Source organism: Pipistrellus hanaki (genome assembly GCF_964339955.1).
Source record: "Pipistrellus hanaki genome assembly, chromosome: 14".
Lineage (NCBI taxonomy): Eukaryota > Metazoa > Chordata > Mammalia > Chiroptera > Vespertilionidae > Pipistrellus > Pipistrellus hanaki.
This window is the reverse complement of record NC_140516.1, coordinates 41,408,173-41,431,884: the sequence shown is the minus strand read 5'-3', so window position 1 is coordinate 41,431,884 and position 23,712 is coordinate 41,408,173. Positions and strand designations below refer to the sequence as shown.

At 39.0% G+C, this 23,712-nt stretch overlaps 1 protein-coding gene across 3 annotated transcripts in view; it reads right to left on the bottom strand.

Moving 5' to 3' along the window:
* Window positions 1–23,712, bottom strand: part of SORCS3 (sortilin related VPS10 domain containing receptor 3) — a 489,777-nt gene that overhangs the window by 46,272 nt on the left and 419,793 nt on the right. For all 3 annotated transcript variants that reach the window (XM_084904018.1, XM_084904020.1, XM_084904019.1), the window contains exon 14: window positions 16,113–16,220. In XM_084904018.1, the coding sequence (XP_084760144.1) occupies window positions 16,113–16,220 (108 nt within the window). The remainder of the gene's footprint in view (window positions 1–16,112; window positions 16,221–23,712) is intronic.

The following is a 23,712-nucleotide window of genomic DNA, read 5'->3' as shown; positions in this document are numbered from 1 at the left end:
GTGCAGTAAACTTATAAACCTTGGTGGTAATAGTAGAGTTTGAATCTCTTGAAATATTAAGTAAAAATATGTGTTCATTTGCATATGTGTTTATATATAGAGAAAGTACATATATTTTATCAGATTTTCAAATGGGTTCATGGTTTCCAATATTTAAGAGCCACTGAAAAGGAGAGTGATCAAGATTGTGTACTGAGCCAAAACCGGTTTGGCTCAGTGGATAGAGCGGCGGCCTGCGGACTGAAAGGTCCTGGGCTAGATTCCGGTCAAGGGCATGTATCTTGGTTGTGGGCACATCCCCAGTAGGGGGTGTGTAAGAGGCAGCTGTTCGATGATTCTCTCTCATCGATGTTTCTAACTCTCTATCCCTCTCTCTTCCTCTCTGTAAAAATCAATAAAATATAGTTTAAAAAAAAAGATTGTGTACTGAAATGAATAGTGCTCCCTAAGAGATCCAAGCCGTAACCCTGAATGAGACCTTATTGGAAAAAGGTCTTTGATTTACAAGTTAAAGATCTCCAGTTGAATTTATCCTGGATTATCAGGATTAGCCTGAAGTCCAATATCATCCAGCAACCCCTCTTCTGGGTATCTACCTAAAAAACTTGAAAAATTTTATTTGTAAAGATATTGCAGTATTATGCACTGTGGCTGAGACATGAAAACAAAGTGTCCCTCAATAGTTAATTGGAAAAAGAAGACAGGGCACATACATAATATCCAATACTACTCAGCCATAAAAGAAAAGATGAAATACTGTCATTTGCAACAATTTAGATGGATCTTGAGAATATCATGCTAAACAAAATAAGTCAGATTGGAAAAAGTCAAGAGCCATATGATTCCACTCACATAAAAAACTGAAAGCAATAAATGAACAAACAAACAAAACTCATAGACATGGACAATGGTATTGTGATTACCAGAGGGAAAGGGAGGTGGGAAAGAATTAGTAAAGGGCAAAGGGGATCAAATATATGGTGAAGGAAGTGAATATAAAGTGTGATATGCAGATGATATGTTATAGATTGTATACTTTAAACCTTATAATCTTACTAGCCAATTTCATCCAATAAATTTTATTTTAAAAAATACAAAGAAGAGATACATGGAGAGAGTAGAAGGCCATGATTAGACAAAGGCAAATGTTAGATTTCTGTGGCCATAAGTCAAGAAACAGCTGGAGCCAACAGAAAATGTAATAGCATAGAACAAATGATCCCTAGTACACTAGAGTGAGTGAAGCCATGCTGCCAATTTAACCTTGGACACTGGCTCCAGAATTGTGAGAGAATATATTGCCATTATTTTATCTACACAATTTATGGAAATTTGTTATAGCAACCTCAAGGAATTAATACTGAATGCTATATAATTTGAGACCACTTTTCATCTATCATCTATCTATCTATCTATCTATCTATCATCTATCTATCTATCATTTATCATATATTTATCTAGAAGTAATATAAAAACTATGGCTGGTTTACCTGGAGATAACTTAGGAAGGAGAAGGAGAGAGAAGTCCAATAAGTAGCCATTCTAGGAAGATCTCTTGAATATTAAAAAATAACAAAACATGAAAGAGTAAAAGTTTAAAAAAAATATGACATATTTTTCTAATAGGTAAAGTTAGTCCACAGAGGAAAGGAATGCCCAAGCATTAGTAAGCTTAGAACTTCAAGTTCAGGCTTAACCGTTTCCCAGAGCTCTTGTTGCAGAGAAATAAGCATCATTCAGGTGCACAGCCTAATTGACCCTGAGCCTCTAAGGATGTTCACGATCTGTTTATGATCTCAGAGTGCTCATTTCAGGACTGAACACAGAAATTGGTCCCCAGTCAGGACTTGTGGACTAATACAGGTTCTTCTCTTCTGTTATCTTGGCAGGTGCATTATTTTCATCTGTATTTCTTTGGCTTCTATCCCAGATTTCCTTACATTGTGCATCCCAGGTCCTTCCCCAAACTATAAATTGACACACTAATATTTTCACTTAGGAGTATGCTAATCTCCTTGCCATGTGGTCTCTGCAACATTTGGGAAATACTGCTCCAGACAACTATTGATAATTTATTTATTGTTTTCAATATTTTCATTGATTTTTTCAATAAGAAAGGAATTGAGAGAGAAAAGACAGAGAGAGAGAGAGAGAAAGAATCTATGAGAGAGAAACAGATTGGCTGCCTGCTCCTGCACACAATTCAGGCATGTGCCCTGACCAGGAATCAAATGGGTGACCTATTGAAACATGAGATGATGCTTAATCCACTGAATCAAACCTGCTGGGCAGTGATTTCTTAATGTTGTTGTTTTGTTAGTCAAATTTTTGTCAACCAATTAGAAAGCTCCTAAGGCTGAGAAAGATTCTTGTATTTCTTTGTGCTTCCTAGAACCTTTCAATAGTAGTTCCTTGACCAAAAGTGGCTAACTGATTATTATTGATCAGCTATGGAACAAGGCAATTCCTAGCATGGTCAAATCCACTTTTATCCATAGTCCCATTTTCTTGCAGTTACAAAACAAAAACACACACACACACACACACAAAAACAAACAAACAAGCAAAAAAAAATCACACATACAATTTTGAACTCTTCCTTCAGAAATGCATTCCTAGTCCCTCTTCTTATCTCAACGTGTTAAGTGTGCAGGTAGGCAAAAGTGGATTTACAGTTGTGAGTACAAGGAACACACAATTTATTTTTACATTATTAATCATTAATTATTGTATTATGTAAACCTACTTTTGCCCACCACTGTAATTTTTTTTTATCCTTACGCAAGTATATGTTTTTAAAATTGTTGAGAGAGGGATGGGGGAGAGAAACATCAATGTGAGAGAAACACTGATGTGAGAGAGAAGCATCAATTAGTTGCCTCCTGTATATGCGCCAATTGGAGATCAAATCTGCAAACATTTGGTCTCCAGGTTGACAATCCAACCAACTGAGCCACCCGGCCAGAGCCCACCCCTGTAATTTTACCAATATAATCAAAACTGTATAATGTGAAATAATGTATGTGGAAATCTTGAGAATTTCAATGGACAACAAATGTTCATTACCATCACCATCATTCTTATTATTGGAAACTCCATGGACTCAACCCAAGGCCCTGCTCATCAAGGGCTTTCAATAAGATTGGTTGCAAATCCTTTTTGAAACATACTAACTTCAAACTCAGGGATTTCTTTGTTGCGCATGTGCATGTGTGTGTGAGACATCTAGAAAAGTGGAAAGTACATATCTCATACATAAATAGAGACGACAGTCTGTAAATTGGTAGCCTGCCCTTTAGTGTCCCTGAAGAAGTTTCTTCCAATCACAGGACAAAATAAATGAATTCTCTAAGCTATTTCTCACTATATTGATTTTTAGAAAAAAATCAATTAAAATTTATTACTTCTGGTTTTCTTTTTCTTTTTACCTTGCAGCCTAGATTTTTTCATGAGATATTTTGGCTCTACTTAACATTCATCTTCTTGTACTACCTAACAGTCTCTCTCTCTCTCTCTCTCTCTCTCTCTCTCTCTCTCTCTCTCTCTCTCTCTCTTTTAACTCATCTGGTGATAGTGTGAACTTGGCCACAGAGTATCATCCTAGACCCATGTGCTATTATTTAACTTTTAACATACATATTGTCTGGGCATGATAGCAAGAGTGCTAGGTAAGGATATAGACATATTTTCCTACTCTTCATCTGCCACTAAATTAGCTAGCTGACCTTGAGCAAATCATTTGATCTTTCAAACTTCCTTAGAGAAAATAATTTTTAATCCTTGACATATATACTCAACAGATGGGATGCAGAAATAGTCTAGACAAAACACAGCCCTTTCAAGACAATTTTCAAGAGTTTATTTTCTTTCAATCGCTATGTCTACCTCCAGGTGTACAAGCTATCTATCTCCTGGTGACCCCATACAGAAAGGATTTATCTAGAATCATTCATCTTTGTCCCCACTGGATCTTCTTTCATATAACAGATGCTCAATAAATAGTTCTGGGTTGATTAATGGATGGGATTAATTTATTAAATCATTTACTTCTTCCAAAATTGGGGTAATAGCTTTATCTGACCCTATTTCTGGGCCAAAGAACACAGCCTAGCTACGTGTCCTTTGGGGTTGAGAAGGACAAAAACAATGTCAGGGAGAAAAGAGCAGCATCTTCACTTTTCCTGGTTATCTTGGACTGTGCTAGGTTTTCCACAAACAACTGTGATTTGCTGGGACTCTAAATAATACAGCTTCCTTAGTCCACCATCCAGACCTCAGTTAGCCTTGTGGGGAGGGGAGTAATTAATTTAAGGGAGGAAGCTGGTTTGTAAAAATACAAGATTTCATTAGAATTCCACACACACAGAAGGTTACCTACTCATTAATTAAATGATTTCAAAAGGGATCTTAGTATATAATTGCTATAATTTAGGTGGAAACAATGCCACACTAAATGTAATTATAGGAGTAGGCTCTGTAAAGATGTTTTTTTCTCTTTACCAGAGAGCAATTCTGGGCCAGCTGATTCTCTTCTGCATAGTAATCTGGTTCTTTTTTCCATCTCTAATTATACCAACTTTTATCAAATAGGTATCAAAGCTGAGAGAAGTTTCAAGGAGACAGTGGTTGACCACATCTCTCAGAGAGAAAACGGAGAGAATTCATTACTAGGAGAAATGTGAAAAAGAAGATAAAACAGTGCCTACACAGTACGACAGGAGGGTTTCCCTGCAGAGTGACTTGTGTGGGGACATCTGAATGAGTTCAACTAGGATAATGTTGTATTGTGATGGACCTGCCTCAGGACCTATCTCTTCCCCTATTGTCCTCCATGATGATGAAGTTTATATAAAAGCCTTCTAAATAAAGCTTTTTAACAGTGCTCAAATCCAAAATTATACTACTTTTTAATTGCTTGTTCTATTACTTTTGCTCTGAGTCCTTTAAAAAAATTCTTATGAAAAGTCTAGTTCTATAGACTTTAAAGGTTATCAGAGTAATTCCCTGAGATAATGCAAATCTTCCATTTTCTCCTTGTGTTTTGCTTATAGTTTTTTGTATCATGTAACCACAACACTACAGGTTTTGAGGTAATTCTATCTTCTTGATTTATTCTTTTTAATTTTAATTTTTAAATGCTAACATCTCTGTTATGCCCTCCATGATCATTCTTCCTCCTTGGTTCTTTTCCTTCCTCCCTGACTCTACTGGGTCAGATGAATTATCAGAATAACATAGATGCTGATGTATCCTGGTCCCTGGAGAAATGATCCTGCTCCCCACTCCCCACCCTCAGGGACAGCTTAGCTGTTCTCATTGAGCCCATATATATACTAGGATGATGGAGTCTAAACTGGGCTTTCCTGGTGGCCAGCAAGCAGGAGGGCAAGCACAGACCTTCAATTTATGAATGAGGGAGAACCCCTGTGAGTGTCAGGGCAGAAAATGAATTCTCCCATTGGTCCAGATGTTACCTCCATATTGGCATGTAGATAAATGTGCCCTAATTCAAATGCTCTGCAATCACTTGGTCTGGCCACGTGCAATCTCCTCCATTGACACACTGGATTTATTTCTCATTCCTCTAAGTAAACAGTTAAATCTGCTGTGGATTCCGGTGAGTCACACACCATCTTCTACGCCACCTCCATCCAGGACTCAGATTTAGCCATTGCTAGGAAACGGCATGTCTCAACTCAATCCTTCCCCTCAGCCTCAATTCCTTTCACGGGCTGCATGTCATTAATTTGAGAGCAAATTATTAGAAACCCAGAAAACAGTTCTGAAATGCCTTCAGATTTATGATGAAGTCATTCCGCAAAAGGTCACGGGCAACCTTGCTATAATTAAATATTTCATTAATTTTTAAAATACACAATAACTTCTAAATGCAGCATAAATTAACCAGATGACCTTGAAGAAATTAGTTAGAGCACTGCTTCATCAGAAGCCGCTACCTAGCAATTTTCTTAATTTTTATTCTTTGAGTGTGACCTGTGTCCAAGAATAGAAAATGGACACGTTCTTGGATTGGGTTCCGGTAGCCCGTTTATTTGTGGTGATTTAGTATTAATTCACTCAGAGCTCAGGGAGGGGTGGTGGGTAGGCAATACTCTCCATTCCTTTAGGTGACAACCTCAAAAGTATGTAAGTGTGACCCACACAATTGCCCCTGAGGACACAGCCCCTCTATTTCATTAACTGGGCGATGCTTTTTTTTTTATTTGTACATTTTGATAAATGGTTTCTCTTTTCTCATGATAAAAACTGCATTCTCATAAAAATTTTGAAAACAAAAAATCTATACATGAGAAAATTGAAAACCCCTTGGAGGTAACCACTTATAATATTCTGTGATATTCCCTTCTATTCTTTCTCAGACAAGGCAAGCAACAATCTGAAGCTACAGCTGGCATTTGAATCTTTGGAACTTAGAGAAACTCTGAGGTTTATGGTAATATCTTCCCTGTTTGGCTCAGTGGACGGAGAGTCAGCCTGTGGACTGACGGGTCCCGGGTTCGATTTCGGTCAAGGACATATGCCTGGGTTGTGGGCTTTATCCCCAGTAGGGGCGTGCAGAAAGAAGCTGGTTAATGATTCTCTCTTATCTTTGCTGTTTCTATCTCTCTCTCCCTCTCCCTTCCTCTCTGAAGTCAATAAAAATACTTTTTTTAAAAAAAGCCTCAGAATTGGGTTGTAGAGCAGATGCCATGCGCACTAGAACTGAAATGAGCCTCATACGAAACTGATATTCCTCCTATAAGGTGAGGAAGAGCCTTTACAACATAAATATCCCATCAACAGAGATCTTGTCCATGCCGGAGTCCTGCTCTCAGCACACTTAGGATCCTGCCTACCTCGTAGCACACACTCAATACATACTTTTGAATAAAGATAGAATAATGTTTTTGAGAGAAAGAACTTGAAACAGGTGGACCCCTGAGTCCTTTTTAAAAATATTTCTTTGAAAGCCCAGTTTTCTCAGAAAGGCTTCCCACGCTTTGTCTTGCCTCTTCCTTCCATAAGCCCTTCTTTCTGCTCCCATGGAAGAAGCTGCTGAGGACAGATGTTATTCAAAAGTTAGCCATCAGCGGCCAGCAGTTGTGGGTCTCCAGAAATCCAGGCCACAGCTACTGGTGTGCATCCATGCTGTCTGACTGTTTTCCCATTAGGTTGCAGAGGGGCTTAGTGGTAAAGGAGGTCAGCAGCTAGAGGGGAACTGCATTGAGCAAAAGTGAGATGTGAGCTAGACCTTAATGGAAAGAGGCAGAGGATCAATAGCCAAGAATCCTGCAAGCAGAGCCTGTGCTAGTTACATGATTCTATGATCGGTGAGATGGTGGAATGAGGCTGGGAGGAAAAGGCATCGGAGAAGAGGAGGAGAGGGGACTGAAGGGCATTGGAACTGAACAGACGAGAGAAAGTTGACTTTAGAAAATTAAATAAATCATCCTACGCCCAAACAACTTGTATTCTTTTCTCCAAACTTAATAAGCTCTGCGAAAGGGTTTGAAAGCTTCAAGTCCATAACAGAGAGTTAGCAACTGTGGTCTGTGAACCTGTGAGAGATGAGTTGGGTGATGAAGGAGACCCTAAGAGATAGAAACAAGAGGGCAAAATGGATATTCAGGATGATATTTAGGAGGGGAGGAAATCAATGAAAAAAGCTGTGAGAGAGTAGCCACAGGAGGGACAGCTGGCTTCCTACGTCATTATATTGCTCAGTCTCCTACTTTGTGTTAAATCCTTAACAGAGCTAAACACATCAGAAAAGTGTAAAATGCATCCCTTTCCTTTAAAGAGTTTCAGTCCAGTCCAATAGCATCACTCACTCAACATGTGTCTGCTGAGCATCCGTTATGCACAGCCTCACATTCAGTGCTGTGGGGGATGAGGGATTAAGACAGTTGTACTTGGTGAATCCTTACAGACTAAAACAGACCTCACACTCTAATTGCAAAGATGACCAATATGCAAAACAATTAGGAAACCCCAAAAGAAAGGTGGCAGTCCCATTCCCCATGGCCCAGCGATTCCACATGTAGGTATGTATGTAGCTCAGAGAACTTATATCCCTGGAGGTTCTTGTACAAAGATAGGACAATACCATTTGTAGTAATGCCAAACCATTGATAGGAGAATGGGGAATGAATTGTGCATATTTGTTTCATGAAAGAATTCCATGTGGCATTGAAAATATCTGGACTAAATGGATAGACCCCAAGATCAATAATATTGAGTGACAGAAGCATGTAGGAGAATGATAGCATTTAGCTACATTATACATTTATAAAACACTCACAGCAATGTCGCATATATTTCTATGAATAAACAAATATGCATGAAATGTATCCACATATGTATTAGAAGAATATATATCAAATCCATGGCACCCATTGATTTATGTAGGATATAAGGATAAAAGGTCTGAAAATGGGCAGTACCTAGAAGACCACCTCTACCTGGGATGCCTTGCTCATTTCTCCTATAAAAATCTGAAGCCCAAGTGACAGCGTGCTAATATTTATTCATTCTAGGTAGTTGGTACAAAGGTGCTTGTGACATTATTCTTTGTACTTAACTGAATTTTTAAAACCTTCAAGAGGAACTGTAAGAAACGCAATACAAATATAAAAGTGTGGATGTAGAATTTATATTAAGCATCACACATTCAAAATCTCACAGGAGCCAGGAGGACAACTGAAATGGACAGTGAGTGAGCTGAAGCAACCGGGGCCGATGCATGCACATTGGGTAAGAGATGGGGCAAGAAAGAGCATGTCTGATCCCAAGTGGGCAGCTCCCATCTAGCTCCAGCAGGCTGGTGGATGATGGGCATTTGTGTTCAACATTGCCAGATATTTCTGACTTTGCAAAGTTTGCCTCAATATAAAAAAAGCAAATTAAATATAGCTGTGAGCCAAACCCTGAGGCATAAGATAAGAATTCAATAAAAGTAAATGAGGAGGAGCTGGACAAATAGTAGAGTGCTTCCTGAAAGAGGTGACACTTGACCATGGGTTTTGCATCAGATATGAGAACACCTTTAAGCCATTCCAAATGATCTGCCTTTCCAATACTTCATACGAAGGTGCAAGGGGGGGAAGTGGTTTATGGGTAGGGAAGTTTGTAGAAACTGTCAAAAATGTCAATGATATTTGCAACATATTCACAATGGATGAAGCTCCAGGTGCGCTGTTGTTCAGCGTCTGCAAATTACAGCCTGTGGGACAAATCTGTCTGCTACCTGTGTTGAGTGGCCTCAAAGCGAACAATGGCTTTTGCATTTTAAATGTGGGGTGTATGGAGGATGGGAGGAAGCGCATGAAGAACAATATTTCTCAACATGTGAAAGTGGTGAGTAATTTAAATTTCAGAGTCTAGGAGTTAATGCCCACTCATTATGCATAGCCTATTGCAGCTCTCACAGGACATTGCAGAATAAAGACCCTGTGGCCAGAAAAGTTAAAGGAGCCGTAGCCCATTTCTTAGTCATCAGACGAGGGAGACTACAAACATGTCTAATATCCCTGGATGAAGACTATGGGACTTAATCCTCACACCCAGCTGAAGAAACATAAGCTCAGACAGAAGGTATATAAGTAAAGCACCTAAGTGACATGCATAGCTAAGTGGCAACCTGAATGCCTTTCCTGGAGCATCAACCTCCAAAACTCATGTCCTAAGCCACCGCTCTATTCCCACTCAGCAACCCATTGTTCAAAATAAGCTTTTTTTCCCCAGGTCACTGCCAGCCCCCAGTACCTCCCAGTGCCATCCAAAAGCTCCTATGAAGGCACACAGCTGGCTTCAGTGTTCCTTGGCACCAATGACAGTGGGCCTCTGAGTGGATGGCACGTCTGATGACACCCTGAGGGGTGTGATTCCAGCAGCCAAACCGAGAGGTAAGGACTTGGGAGTTCCACTGGATTTGCCAATTTCTGGACTCACTTACTTTGGGCAAAGGCAGGTCAGGCTCTTCCAGCAAACAACAGAGTATGGGAAATCAGATCAATGGAAGCAGCCCTGGTTCATTTCCAATGACTTCATTGAAAGCAGTTACTGGAGGCTAAACAATGCATTTAAGCTCAGGCCTGGGGCTCTACGTTGTGCTAAGCCTGCCTTCAAAAGCATGTTCCCTGCTAAGCATGTGGCCACGGGTTCTTAGGCGGGAAGAAGGTTTTTGCTGTTTCTTTTTTCCCTTCAAACCTCTGCAGCTTTGGGGTTTGCATTATTTCCTAGGCAAAAGGCTCTCTCTCCCCCTTCACTTGGGTTACAGTTCTGCTGGTGGAACAATGGATCAGCGATATAAGCCAGTGAGACTGGATTTATGCAGGGAGTTAGCAAGGCAATCAGCCCTAGCCAGTCTGCCAAAAACATCCCTGGTGCTTCCCACATCACACTCTCCCCTGTGCAGACCAGGCAGCACCCACTGCTCACATTTGCTGATTTTGCTCCCCCTAACCCCTGGAATGCCCCTCTCTCCTTCCTCCCCACATAACCAAGAAGTCTCTGTACTGCTCTGTCTTCAATCACTTCTTAGATATCCAATGACAACTACAATTTGGGCCATCCCTTACCATTTAATTGTCATCTCTAATTCGTTCACATTTGTCATCTCTATCCAAACGTTGGTTTGTATGGGTTGCTGTGACATTGTGTCCAGCAGCACCATGAACACGCATCGGTACTTAGTGAGTACTAACAGCTTGCCCCTCTCCCCACACGTGGCCCTTAAGGGACTGATGACACCTTGGAGAATTCTAGCACCTTTCCTTAAATTTCAGCTCCCAGCCGGAAGTTTGAAATGCATATCCCTTGTTCTCAATTTGCCTCATACAGAGCATGCCAGCTGAGCACTTCACTTCTCCGGGCCTTGGTGTTCTCATTAGCCCGATGCTGATCATTGGACCTACATGGCAGCTTGTGGGGAGATTTCGGTGACATCAGCTTTGACCAAAGGCAGGTGCTGAACAGACACAAGTGAGCTGCTGCTTGCTCCTGGGAAGCAGTGTGTCTGCCCTCTCTTCCAGGAAAGCTGGGCAGCTCCTTTGGGGGATTTCTTGTTTTCTGGGAGGTGGCTAAGTTCCCCCCTGGCCTCTGTAAAAGATCAGCTAAATCACAGCCAGCTGCTTCCAACATTTCATATCAAGAAGGAATTTCAAATGTAGCTGTGAGCATGCCAGAAATCCATTTCCCCATCTGACTCCACATCTGAGTCCAGCGACACAGAGCTTTCCTTCAAGTGCTAATCTGGGGGCAAACTTTTCAAGAAAGAGTGGACCAAAGAAGCTCTGCCTCTAATAGTCACAGGCATCTCATCAGCTGGAGGGTCCCCCGCTTACAATGGCAATAGGCCCTCTGGCTTGTCGATCAACCAGCCTTGTCCTCCATAGTAAGTAATAAGAATGGTCACATTTCACTGTGAATTAGGCCAGACTAGATGGTTTCTGTCAAGGTTACCAGGGAAATGTTGAAATAATAACATTTGAAAAGACAGCAAGGAAAGGAGCAATAAAAGTAAGCAAACCCCAAGCCTGCAAGCTGGGAACTGTTTCTCCCACACAGATTCCCCTGCTGAGCTGCAGTGTTCGATTTCATACCCCTGAGCAGGGGCCTTCGGGAGGACTGGAAGCTGGAGGAAATCAGAAATCATTCCCAGGAGGGTCCTCATTCTCTAGACGCCCTTTGTGTCACATGCCATTTCACCCTGCTGCTTTCTCACCCCTGCACACACCTCTGCACACAGACACAGCCCACTCAAATGGCTACCCAGCCTCCAGCCCTCATAATTTGCAACTACTGGATTCTGATCACAGCCCTTCAGAATATCTAGAAATCCATTGGTGATGTCCTAGAATGCGAAAGCCATGGGCCAGAGAAGCCACAACACTCAAAACACTGGTAAAATTACTAAGGACCATATGTTGCACCAGTTAATTCATTCACTCATTTATTCTTTCAATACCATTCAATACATATATACTGTTAAATCCTCAGTGCTAGCACGAAACTGATAAATACATGGCACTCAATGAACAAGATACACAAAGATTCTTTCTCATGGAGACTTAAAGTCGTGTGTGTGTGTGTGTGTGTGTGTGTCCATGCAAACACATGTGTGTTTGTGGGACTATAGTAAGGGTGGATGAAGGTGGAGGGGGACTATACTAAATAAACAATGAAATTTTCCATAATATTGTCTAAAATGTTATCAAGGTAGACATTTATAGGGCTTAGAAAGCATATAGCATGGGGACCAGAACTCATCTGTAGGGTTAAAGGAAGGAGTGTTAGGAAAAACACTTAGTAGATAGAGCGTCGGCCTGTGGACTAAAAGGTCAGAGGTTCGATTCTGATCAAGGGCACGTACCTTGGTTGCAGGCACATCCCCAGTAAGGGGCGGGCAAGAGGCAGCTGATCAATAACTCTCTCTCATCGATGTTTCTAACTCTCTATCCCTCTTTCTTCCTCTCTGTAAAATAAATAAATAAATAATAAATAAATAAATAAAATATATATATTTTTTAAAAGTAGAGAGAATTGTATCTCCCCTTTTTATATCCCTCGAGAAACTAAAACATATTAGGATCTTATTAAGTGTTTTTGAATAAATAAAGTGTGTATTAGCATTTTCCAGAGAAATAGAATAAGTAGGATTTTTTTTTTTTGTGTGTGTGTGTGTGTGTGTGTAGTTTTAAGATCTTTAGGGTGGGTGGGCAAGCTAAACACCCAGGAGAGCAGTGGTGGAGTTCCAGTCTGTAAGCTGACACTCTTGAGACCCAGGAAGAGCAACTGTTTCAGTTGGAGTCCAAAGGCAAGAATAAACCATGCTCCAGTGTGAAAGCACCAGGCAGGAGGAAGTCTCTTTTGCTCAAGAAAGAACAGGATTTTGTTCTAGTCAAGCCTTCACCTGATTGGATGAGGCCCACCCACATTAGGGAGAGCAATCTGCTTTACTTAGTTTATTCATTTACATGGCAATCTTATCCAAAACCACCTTCACAGAAACACCCAGAATAATGTTTTACCAAATGTTTAGGCATACCATGGCCCATTTAAGTTTACACATAAAAACCATCACAAACTGTTTAACATTTAAATGCTCCAAATGAAGTTAACAAGATATATTAGTAAAACCTTTTTTTTTCTTCTCCTTGACTACAGCTAAGCTATAGAGTCGGAGTTAGCACAGAAGGGAAAGAATATAGAAGCATAGCCTACATCAGTAATAGGTTTTGGTGAAATTGCAAGGTTAAGCATTTTATCCCCAAATGGTCTCCCTGTCCTCATAGTTCCTAAGAAATATATAAAAGTTTTTTGAACTCCTGCTTCCATTCTTATGATTGTCATTACACGAAGAAACAGCACTGGTCAACCCTACCTAGTGGGGCACTTGATTTTAAAATCCTTTTCAAATCTAGGACAGAAGCAGAAATTGCCTCTTGACAACCCTTTAAGAGCTCACCCTCTGGCTATGTGAAGGGCCCTGGAAAAACTTGTGTCATTTTCACACTAGAAAAATGTTGAATTTAATAAAAAGCCAAAAACAGGGAGCCTGAATTATTTATACATGGGTAGATGACTGCTGCCAAACTTATCTTCATTTCATGAAAAGACAAATTCTTTTCTGTCTTATAAGAAAATTATGCACTATTCTAGCTCCTTTCCTACTTACTAGCATTTAAAATATTGCAATAAGCAAGATAGAAGTGGGGGCAGAAACTCAGCCACACTCTTATGGAGTTTTAGTGGGAGGAAAGGGAAATAGAAGTGCTATCTAGTCTTTTCAGTAAATGGTTTGGCCCTGAGGTCAATTTCTCTCACACCCATGTGACCAGTTAAACTCTATCTGAATCTGAGGGAAAAATTATTAACATTAAAGACTGGATGAACAGAGAGTTTAAACTGTGGCCTTAAATTTGTTAGGGAATGCCAGCTCATGTGGAAATTAGAATCTATGTGATATTGTTCAAAGTGATGTCCAAGAAGAGCATGCAATGAGTTCAATAGACCTGAAGAGAATGTAGGAAAAAGCACATTATGAGGTAAGGAGAAGCCGAGAAGAAAGGAAGACGAGCATGAAACAGGGAATGCATGTTTGTAGGACCTTGTACATCTTTGCTATCCAAAATGCTGGGACAATTAAGATTTGGATATGATGAGCAGTTACATCTGCCTTAATAAATTTAAGTGGGCTGCACAACCTTCCTGGATGTTATGTACCTTGCCTTACAGAATTTAGAGCTCAATACTTAAACTTTTTGATATCCATATCAAATAAAGTCCTAGAAAAGATAGTTTCTTTTTTTTTTAATTTTGAAGGTTTCCTTTTTATATCTAGTGATTAAGTGAAGGATGGAAATAATTTGGAAGTGTCAGCTCATGGTCAGAGATCCTTCTGAAAAAACATGGTGGTTTTCCTAATATTCCATCCACTTCCTGGAATTCACATGAACAATTTCTAATCCCTTGGCAGAGTATTCTGGGTAACATGATATTTTTATATCACATTTATTTAATGTATAAACATGCAATATGCTAATTGATCATCACACCCTCACAAAGATGGTGGTGCCTACAGCCAATAAGGGGGGGTATGCTAATTGACTGTCATACACTCAAAGATGGTGGCACCAACAGCCACAAGATGGTGGTGCCCAGTGCCCTCAGCCCCACTGAGGTGGCAGGTGTGTGGCACAACTAGGCCCGTCCCCAGGTGGGCTGGGCCTCTCTGCGCCTGCCTCTGGAGTCCCCCAGTTCCATCAGCCCCCACCCCCCAGGGCTGGCCCGAGGCACAGGCAAGCCTCTGATGGTAGTTGCCCAGCCTCCCAGAGATGCGCGAGGCTCAGGTAACTGGACCAGCTGAGGCTTGTGCTGCTGGCAGTGACAGCAGCAGAGGTATGATGGGGGCATTGCCTTCTCCTGATCACCATTTCACCTCCTGCCCCTGAGGTTCCCAGATTGTGAGAGGGGGCATGCTGGGCTAAGGGACATCCCCTTCAGTGCATGAATTTTCATGCACCAGTCCTCTAGAATATATATATATATATATATATATATATATATATATATATATATATATATATATATATATAATATAACCACTATACTAGTACATATATCTGTATATGTACTTTGTATTTTAGAAAAAAATTACATTATGTTACTGCCCTCAAATATCTAGAACTCAACTCATACTTAGGTTATATATTGTTTTTTATTCATCAAATAATGTAGCTTTAGACTCTAAGCATTAAGTATTCCTTATGGTTTGTACAGATAAATTTGCATCCAATATTGTTAACTCTTAGTAAAGTGACTTGACAGCTTAGTCATAGAGTCTGATTGTTATTATAGGAGTTCAGAAGGTTGTAACAGCTAGTGTAGCTTCATCATAACTATTCTTCCATATCCCCTACATACATATATGCACACAAACACACACAGGCAGTCAACTTTTTAGGGATTTAAATTTGATATACTTTTAGAAAAAAATACCGTTATTATTTTCTTTAATATTCAGAAAGTAATTCATGGCTTTTTACAACTTTAAGATCTGTATCCTACCATCTATTCACATTACATTATAAAGGAATATAGACAAATTTTGATGACAAATTAATCTAAAGTGGAACAAAAACAACTATAAGCATGAGTGTATATAAGTGAGTGTGTGACTGTGAACGTGACAGACTGTAGGGGTTTCTCTTAAAATAGTCCATGTTTTCAGTGTGTTGGTTGTTTTGCTTCTTCTTGTCCCTGTCTCTAGTATCTTACTGGAATGTTTTGGAAATAGAAACCGATGTAAAGACATAAGATTTCTGTTTGTTTGGGTTTTGGATGAATAGAAAACTGTCACAATCCTATTTTAAATTCTGTTAGAAATCTTAACATTTCAATGAGTAACCTAGCTTCTCTCCTCTGGACTGTTGATCAGAAATATTTATGTACAAGCATAAATATTTCCATTTTCCAGATGAGAAAACATCAGCTCAGAGATAGAAATGCTTTGGTATAGGGTTCCCTGGGGAAAACCATGGCCTTGGTGGGTTAGAATAAAACCCAGGCCTCTGGGTTTCTTTTAGACCAAAAGCAAAAGAAGTACTCACGTCATGATCTGGGTTTCCACTCCAGCCTCCACCAGAGCCCCGTCGACAAAGAGAGGAACCGGAGTGAAGCCATACTTGTCCCAGGAGTGGCCCTCGTCAAAACTCACCCTGGGTCAGAAACAAGAACATGAAAGAGACAGCTGAAAATAAAATCACACTCTTCTGCAACAATTTTTCAGGTTATTAAATTCTCCCCAGCATCTCGCTGTCTGGCGGTTTGGATTATCAATAGGGAATAATCTTCAACATCTCTCCATATTATTATGAGATTTGATCAAAACTGCATTTCCTGGCCCCGGCAGAGACAACCCCAGGGCTGCAGAGATATTTCAACATATTAGAATAAAAAACACAACCTAATCAAGGGAGCTTAGTGCATGGAGTGTCACCTTTCAAACACTCAGAATGGAACCCGAGGCTCAATTTACTGCACAATCAATTCAGCCCTTGGAGTTTTTGATACAGATAAATTGAGTAGTGCCGAATGTAGCCAAATAGGTGGGGGAGGGTTGTGTCTTTCAGGTCATACCTTAAAAAAAGCAATTTCCTATTTGTTCAGAATGGATGCTAGGATCATTTTCCCTCCCTGATGCCATTTAAGGATGGATGAGTATTGAGTGTCTGAGATGTTCTGGGCAGCATTGTGCCATCTTTCCTCCAAAGGTAAGAGGAAGATCTGGCCTTTGTGGATACCTCATCAGAAACTCTTTAAGGAATGCAGCTAAGGACTTAAGCAATTCTGAGTACTTGTTTCCTTCCCTTTATTAGAATTATCAAGTACCTGCCTATCCTGACTTAACCAGAGGACATAGTCCAAAGACCATCTCCTCTGGAAAGCTTTTCCTGACACCCTTCATTCTCTGTGATCCTTTAAAAACATAATAATTTATTGATGTTTAGATAGAGAGGAAGGGAGAGGGAGAAAGAGAGAGAAACACTGATGTGAGAGGGTAACATCAACTGGCTTCCCCCTGCATGCCCCCTATTATGGATCCAGTCCTTAACACTGGCATGTTTCTTGAATGGGAATTCAACCAGCAAACTTCTGGTGCACAGGATGACACCCAACCAGCTGAGCCACACCATCCAGGGCTTGGCTAGGTTAGTTTTTAATTGTTCTCTGACTTCACAACACAGGATTCTCTGAGTTCAATTATAGAGACTATTTTCCTATGAGATCCATGCCTTCTTCTATTGTAGCCCTGATTGATGGCTTCTTCACTTATATTGAATCTCTCATTCAACATTATAATCTTGGAAGTTCAGAGAGTACATACATGCCATTTTCACAAATGACCCCTTAACTCCAGCTACGTATCTTTATTATAGTGCTTCTTTCCTAATATTACATATATATTATCAAAAAAATTATGTCTGACTTCCACAATGAACCAAGACATTTTTGAGGTTAAAAACCATGCCACTCATTTTTGCATTTCTAGTACTTAGCCAAAAAAAAAAAAAAAAAAAAAAAAAAAAAAAAAAAAAAAAAACCCACGTGGTACTATATAAATGTTAAATGAGTACATGAACTTAAAAAAAGTAATGATTGAGAGCACTCGAGCACTTTTCTAATCCACCCAAGCATTTTTTCAAGCATTTAATTATACTGGCATCAGTGAATTGCATGTGTGAGTCTTCCCATTGCTGGTCAACCTACGCAGTCTGATCTCTATTTATTTACTTCTTTGATTCTCTCAGGCTTTCCATCTCTTTCTCTGCCCCACTGTCTTATCATCTCTTCCCCAATATATTGATTAAAAAGAATTAGAAGGTCAATCTCTTGACCCATTAGAATAATTACCCTTTCAGACAATTGTGTAATTATGGTGTACCTACGTCTATATCCAGAAACAAAAACTAGACAGTTGTTCATAAAAGTTTTATGGATTCCTAATTTATCAGTGTATGCCTTGATGTTAAAAAAAAACTTTCTAATATGAATAATTTCTAATGCTTGACTAATTATTAAAAACAAAGCAAAACTCCTAAAGAAACTTTCAAAAATACAACATCAAAAACTTTAATCTCTTGAGTATCAGAAATTTGGCTGACTTTCCACTTGTGACAGAGATTCGTTTTTGTGATTTGGAGTTTTTAAATGGTCTGAAGTAACTATATTGAATAGTATCCCCATGAGATGCACCTTTTCCTCCTCAGTTCAATAGCTCATTAATGGCCAGGACAAAGGAATTAGGAATTTCTTATTAGGTCCCCAGGTGAAATTGGTAGGATTGCCAATACTCAGAGAGGCAGGAGGAAAGTTATAATTGGCCTCTAAATAGTGGCAAGACAGGACTATCAAATCCAAATAAAATGAAATTCATTTATCAAATATTTCTTGATACCTAATGTGGCAGCTCTGGCAGTGCCCTCTGTTCTGGGGATAGAGCAGTGAACAAGAAAGGGGGGCCCTAGCTTTAGTAGAACTTAAAATTCTAGTTTGAGAAAACAAACAAATATGCAGATAAATGGATACAAAAATATGAGTTAGAGAAAAGTGTCATGAAGAGAATTAAAATAGAGTGATGTGATGGAGCTTGATGGAATAGCTACTTTGTATTGGAAATTTAAGAAAGTCCTCTCTGAGGGGGTGACATTTAAACAGAGATCTGAATGATAATAAGGAACTAGCTGTGCAAAGATCAAGGTGAGAGTCATTCCTGAGGGAATATCTAATGTGAAATGAAGTTGCTGTGTGGGAGGAACTGAAAAATTATCAGTGATTGTAGATGAATGGTAAAGGAAACTAGCAGAAGGCAATGGAGTAAAAAAAAAAAATAGGGCTGGGCCAGACTGGAAGGTCCTTTTTGCCAGTTGAAATGTGAAAAATATGATTTGATTTAAACTTTAAAATATAACATTCTGTGTGTGTGTGTGTGTGTGTGCGTGTGTGTATGTGTGTGGTCTGTCAGGCCAAAGTGGATGTAAGAAGATAAATTGGGGGGAGGTTTGGCAATAGCCAGAGACCAAGTCAGAGGGGAGGTTTGGACAAAGGTTATAACAGTAGAGATAGAATAAGATGGAAAGACGTAGGATATTTTAGAGGTGAAATAGGATTTGGTGATAGAATGTATATGATTGCCTGTGCAGAAGAAAGAAATACTGGACAAGGTGAATTTGGAGGGTGAAGCAACTGAGATGGGGAAATGGAAAGAAAAAGAGAAGCAAAACTTTTTTTTTGTTTGTTTGTTTCTGTTTGGTCAACATCAGGATTTAAATTTTTTGGGGGGCTACCAAGTTGTGACCCTGTCAAGGAGGCTTTTGGATGGATGGATCCACATTTCTGGGGAGTGATCAAAGTTGGGAATGTAGATTTAGAAGTTGCTTATAAGTAAGACCAAATTAAAGCATGATTCTTACTTTTATTTTTTTTAAAAGCCCATAGTTGGAGAAAGGAAAATAGTAACTAATGAATAAACTCAAGCTAAACAAACTAGGGTCATTGTCATTTTCAAAGTAAATATTTCCCGTAAATGTCACTATAGTGAGAGGTAATCAAGCCACTGAGTCTAGCAAGTGTTCATAGACAGACAGCATGTATAATAAAATAAATGATTCTCCTACCAGATCCTAAATACTATGTTCAGTTTCAATCACTGTAGAAAACTGACTGAAAATCAATGTGATTAAAGGTAAAAAGCAGGTTGTTCTAGAAACAGGTTGTATGACTTGAAGATAGCTTAGGGAAGAGAATAATAGAACTAAATAAATTACAATTGCCTTATAATATTTTAGTAGAAATCTTCCAAATAGTTAAACAAAAATAATCATATCTATTGATTACTGAAAATGCATAATGTTTCTGAATAAAACCTGAAAAAATGTAGTTAGATGCATAAAAATATTAAGTAAAAATACAGATGGGATAAGGAAGAAAAGATTTCCATTCTCATAATTCTTCTAAATATCAGAGTCAAATATTTGTATACAAGAATATAAGCTCTCCAAAATTTTGTTTTGTTCATTGGTATATCCCAATCCTTACATTGATGGTGGATAAATGTTATATGTTCAATGAATATGTGAGGAATAAATGAAAAATGTATATGTCTTGAACTGCATATCTGATTATTCTCCAGAACTTGTAAAGACTGGACAAAAAAAAAATCTCTTGAGGTCCTTTCCAACTGTGGTCCTTTCCTCAAGTCTAATAATCACATGCAATTCTGGAGCAAACATTCTGCATAGATCTGTCCAGCAGAACAAGGACTGGTGGAGAGAAGTTACAAGTAGGCTCATTATCGCTCAGCACAAAAACAATCTTTCATGAGATGGGAACTCTTTGTCTTGGGCATTTCATGTTGGTCAGCACCGGGACATCCTGGTGAAGCAGACAGCCCCTCTTAGATGTCACAGAGATATTTGCAAGGCTGGGTTTGTGAAAGTAGACTACATGTCTTCTAAGACCATTCTATGACCTTATGATAAAGAGATAACTTCCACTGAAACAGAACAGAATCTTCCAGGAACAACCAGAGCCCTCCCCAGAAGTGTCTAGCACAGAAATAGAGTTATAATGGTCATTGCAAAGCAATGTCCTCCTTCCATGAGGTGTATTGTTCTATTTTATTTTATTATTTTATTATTTTATTTTATTATTTTATTTTATTTTATTGCAATGCATGAGGTGCTGGCATTTTAGCCACTGGGAAGGTCTTCAGAATAGCAGATGCCTTTCCCTTCACAAAGACACATATTCGGTGAAACTATTGTTTTCCTGTGAATGTTTCTCTGAACAAAAAGCTGGTGCTCACAACCATTTATAGAAGAACAAAGGAACAAAAAGGGTCAGGTGATGTTTCACTTTCAGGTTCCAAGAACAACCCATTGAAAGGAGACACTGACAGCTTGTCAGAGCTGAAGGAACGATAGGATCCCTGTCCACCTGCCGATTAGTAGTTCTGTCTATTGTGAGTTTTCATTAGAGCACTGAAGCCATGGCACTCCATTGTTCACTTCGCTCTAATGCTTCTAACATACAAAGGCAATGCTGGATGGAAGGCTAACTTGAAAAACCACTTAGGTTTTGAATGTACATCCAAATGTACCTGGTCACAAATAGATGGGTTCATTTGTATGCTGTTTTGTCTTCATGCATATCTAGCTCCCTATCATTTCAATTTATGAGAAACAGCATGCCTTGTTAACTTAGCTAAAGTTTCTCCCATTTTTCAATTATGACACCAATTTTCTCTAAAAGGCAATGTAGCTATTATTAAATTTGAGAGCCATAATACCTTTGTGTGAGTGTGGATAGGCTGGTGTCTTTTTTCCTATGCAAATATATATACAGCTGTATATAAAATGACATCAATCTGAGACATTCAATAGAAAATAACAATGAACTAATTACTTAACCTTTCTTCCACTAAAAGGGAGCTATGTGTTTATCTTGAAGGTTGTGACTTAATTAGGAACTACTGGTAATGAAGAAAATGAGTTGGAGTTTCTCAAGCTTGTGATTCATAAGCAGGAGACAAAAATCAGTCAAGAATTTTTTAAGGAAACATTGATGATAATGCTATGGTCAAGCCCTTATAAAACATTCACTTAGCATTTGAAATAGAAGTTCAGAGGAGAATTCCTGAATTAGTTATTTATGGTTGTTTTCTGAAACAGTAGCTGGCATTTAACAAAAGCAGGCATGCTTTCAGAAAGACATTCACAGATAAGCAAGCAAGCAGAAATCATGGGTGGTGACCAAGTTCAGGGAAACATTTGTAGTATTTTGACAAATGACAGTGTCAATGTCCTTTATATGAAGAAAATCCTATCTCAAAAGCTTAGTTTAAAAAATCATTTTTTATCCTGAGTAAGTTGGAGTAGGCGAACAATTGGAGAGTGTGTACTATCATTATTATTATAAGAGGTAATCCAATGGGAATGTGGCTTATTTTTATTGAGCTTTATAAATATTTTTCACCTAACAGAAGAGATACATCACAGAACAAAAGGAAACTCAAACTTAGTGTTGATGACTTTGAAAGGCATGGTTTGATCCTACTTACATATCCCTGAGAGAATATTAAATAATTTTTCCTCCAACTTAAGATGGTTTCCTTCCAGAAATTTCCAGAAAAGTGCTCCATCTGAAAGTGACCAGGTCCCTGGAAAAACACTTGCAGAACAGACTGCAGGGTCAGATGTGAGGATGTTAAGATTCGACAAAGCCAAAACTCTCTACTTCATCTGCTCCGTACTCTTCTTTCAGGCCAAATATTCTCTCCTCTTCTATCACCAAAAGGAAACAACAGGACAACACCACTACAACCTTCTTATTCCCTTAAAACAAGAAAACATTTGTGCAAAAGGCTCTACAAACTCACCATTACATAAATCCTAGGTTCCTACTCTAATGATGGAGAAGAACAGGAGGGGGATGCTCAAGTGTAAGAGGGAGCTGCTACCCTCTTCTCCTAGAACTTAAATGGATGAAATCTGTCCAGCTATATCTGTCTAGGGAGCACTTAGCAATTCTCTAATTGAGATTTAGATGCAAGTTCTTAAAACATCATGATAGTGGCTGAGAAACATTGCTTTTCTTGATTAACAAATAAACCTGTTTTAATAGTCAAGCCGTTGTCTCTGAGAGTACACGTCTTACTCACCCAAAATAGAGACAGCTCTTTCCTCCACAGGAGAGACAGGTCTTCCTAGTGGAAGGAATTACCTACAGGTTCAACATGGAACCCCTTAAACTGGTATTTAAGCTCTTCATAGTCCTATCCAACCTTACTTACTTGCTTCCATTCTTGGTTCCTACCAAATAGTCTTCTGAACACTCCCAACATTTTCTGAATTCCTGGATTTGGTCAAGTTTTCTTTTCCTTTAACTTGCCTCCTATCATTCTTCCTACTCCTAGCATCCTTTTTTCAAGGATCGGCCTTCATGCCACCTGCTTCATGAAATCCCTTTCATATGAGACTCCTTCAGGATTCCAGCAATATATACATCCAACACCTTTTAGCAGGCATTGCTTTAATTTGTGGTGATATGTGCACTATCAAAACTCTTTGACTATAATTTTTCAGAAGGCAGTGCCATGTGACAAACCTCTATGTACTCATTAAAGTATCTGGGAAATTAGTACTTAAAACAAAAGAGCATCTTTACAGAGACCCAACTTAGGGCTGCCAGTATTAACTGTGTAGCCTTGAGCAAGGTATTTAATATGTCTGCATTTCAATGCCACTATAAATATGTGATAAAAAGAGTATTCAATACATAGGGTTGTTTCCAGAAGTAGCTCAGATAATTCATGTAAAGGTTTAGGACAGAGTCGGGAATGTAATAATCCTTCAGTAATTGCTGACTATCATTAAAACCACCTATTTCCACTCCTCTGATACTACCCAAAAAGTATATGATCAGCAGTAAAAGGATGATAAACAATTACACTGGGAACTTTTACAAGCTCATTCTTGAGTTGGTTAGAGTACTTTTTTGCAAATGGCTCCATGTATCAGTTTAAAATGTATTATCATAATCTCTCCCTAAGAAGATATAGTGGTAGTTGTAATCATTTTACTTCATGCTGGACTGAGCTCTAAGAAATTGATAATATTTCTCCATTTTGACTTACAAAAATGGCAATTT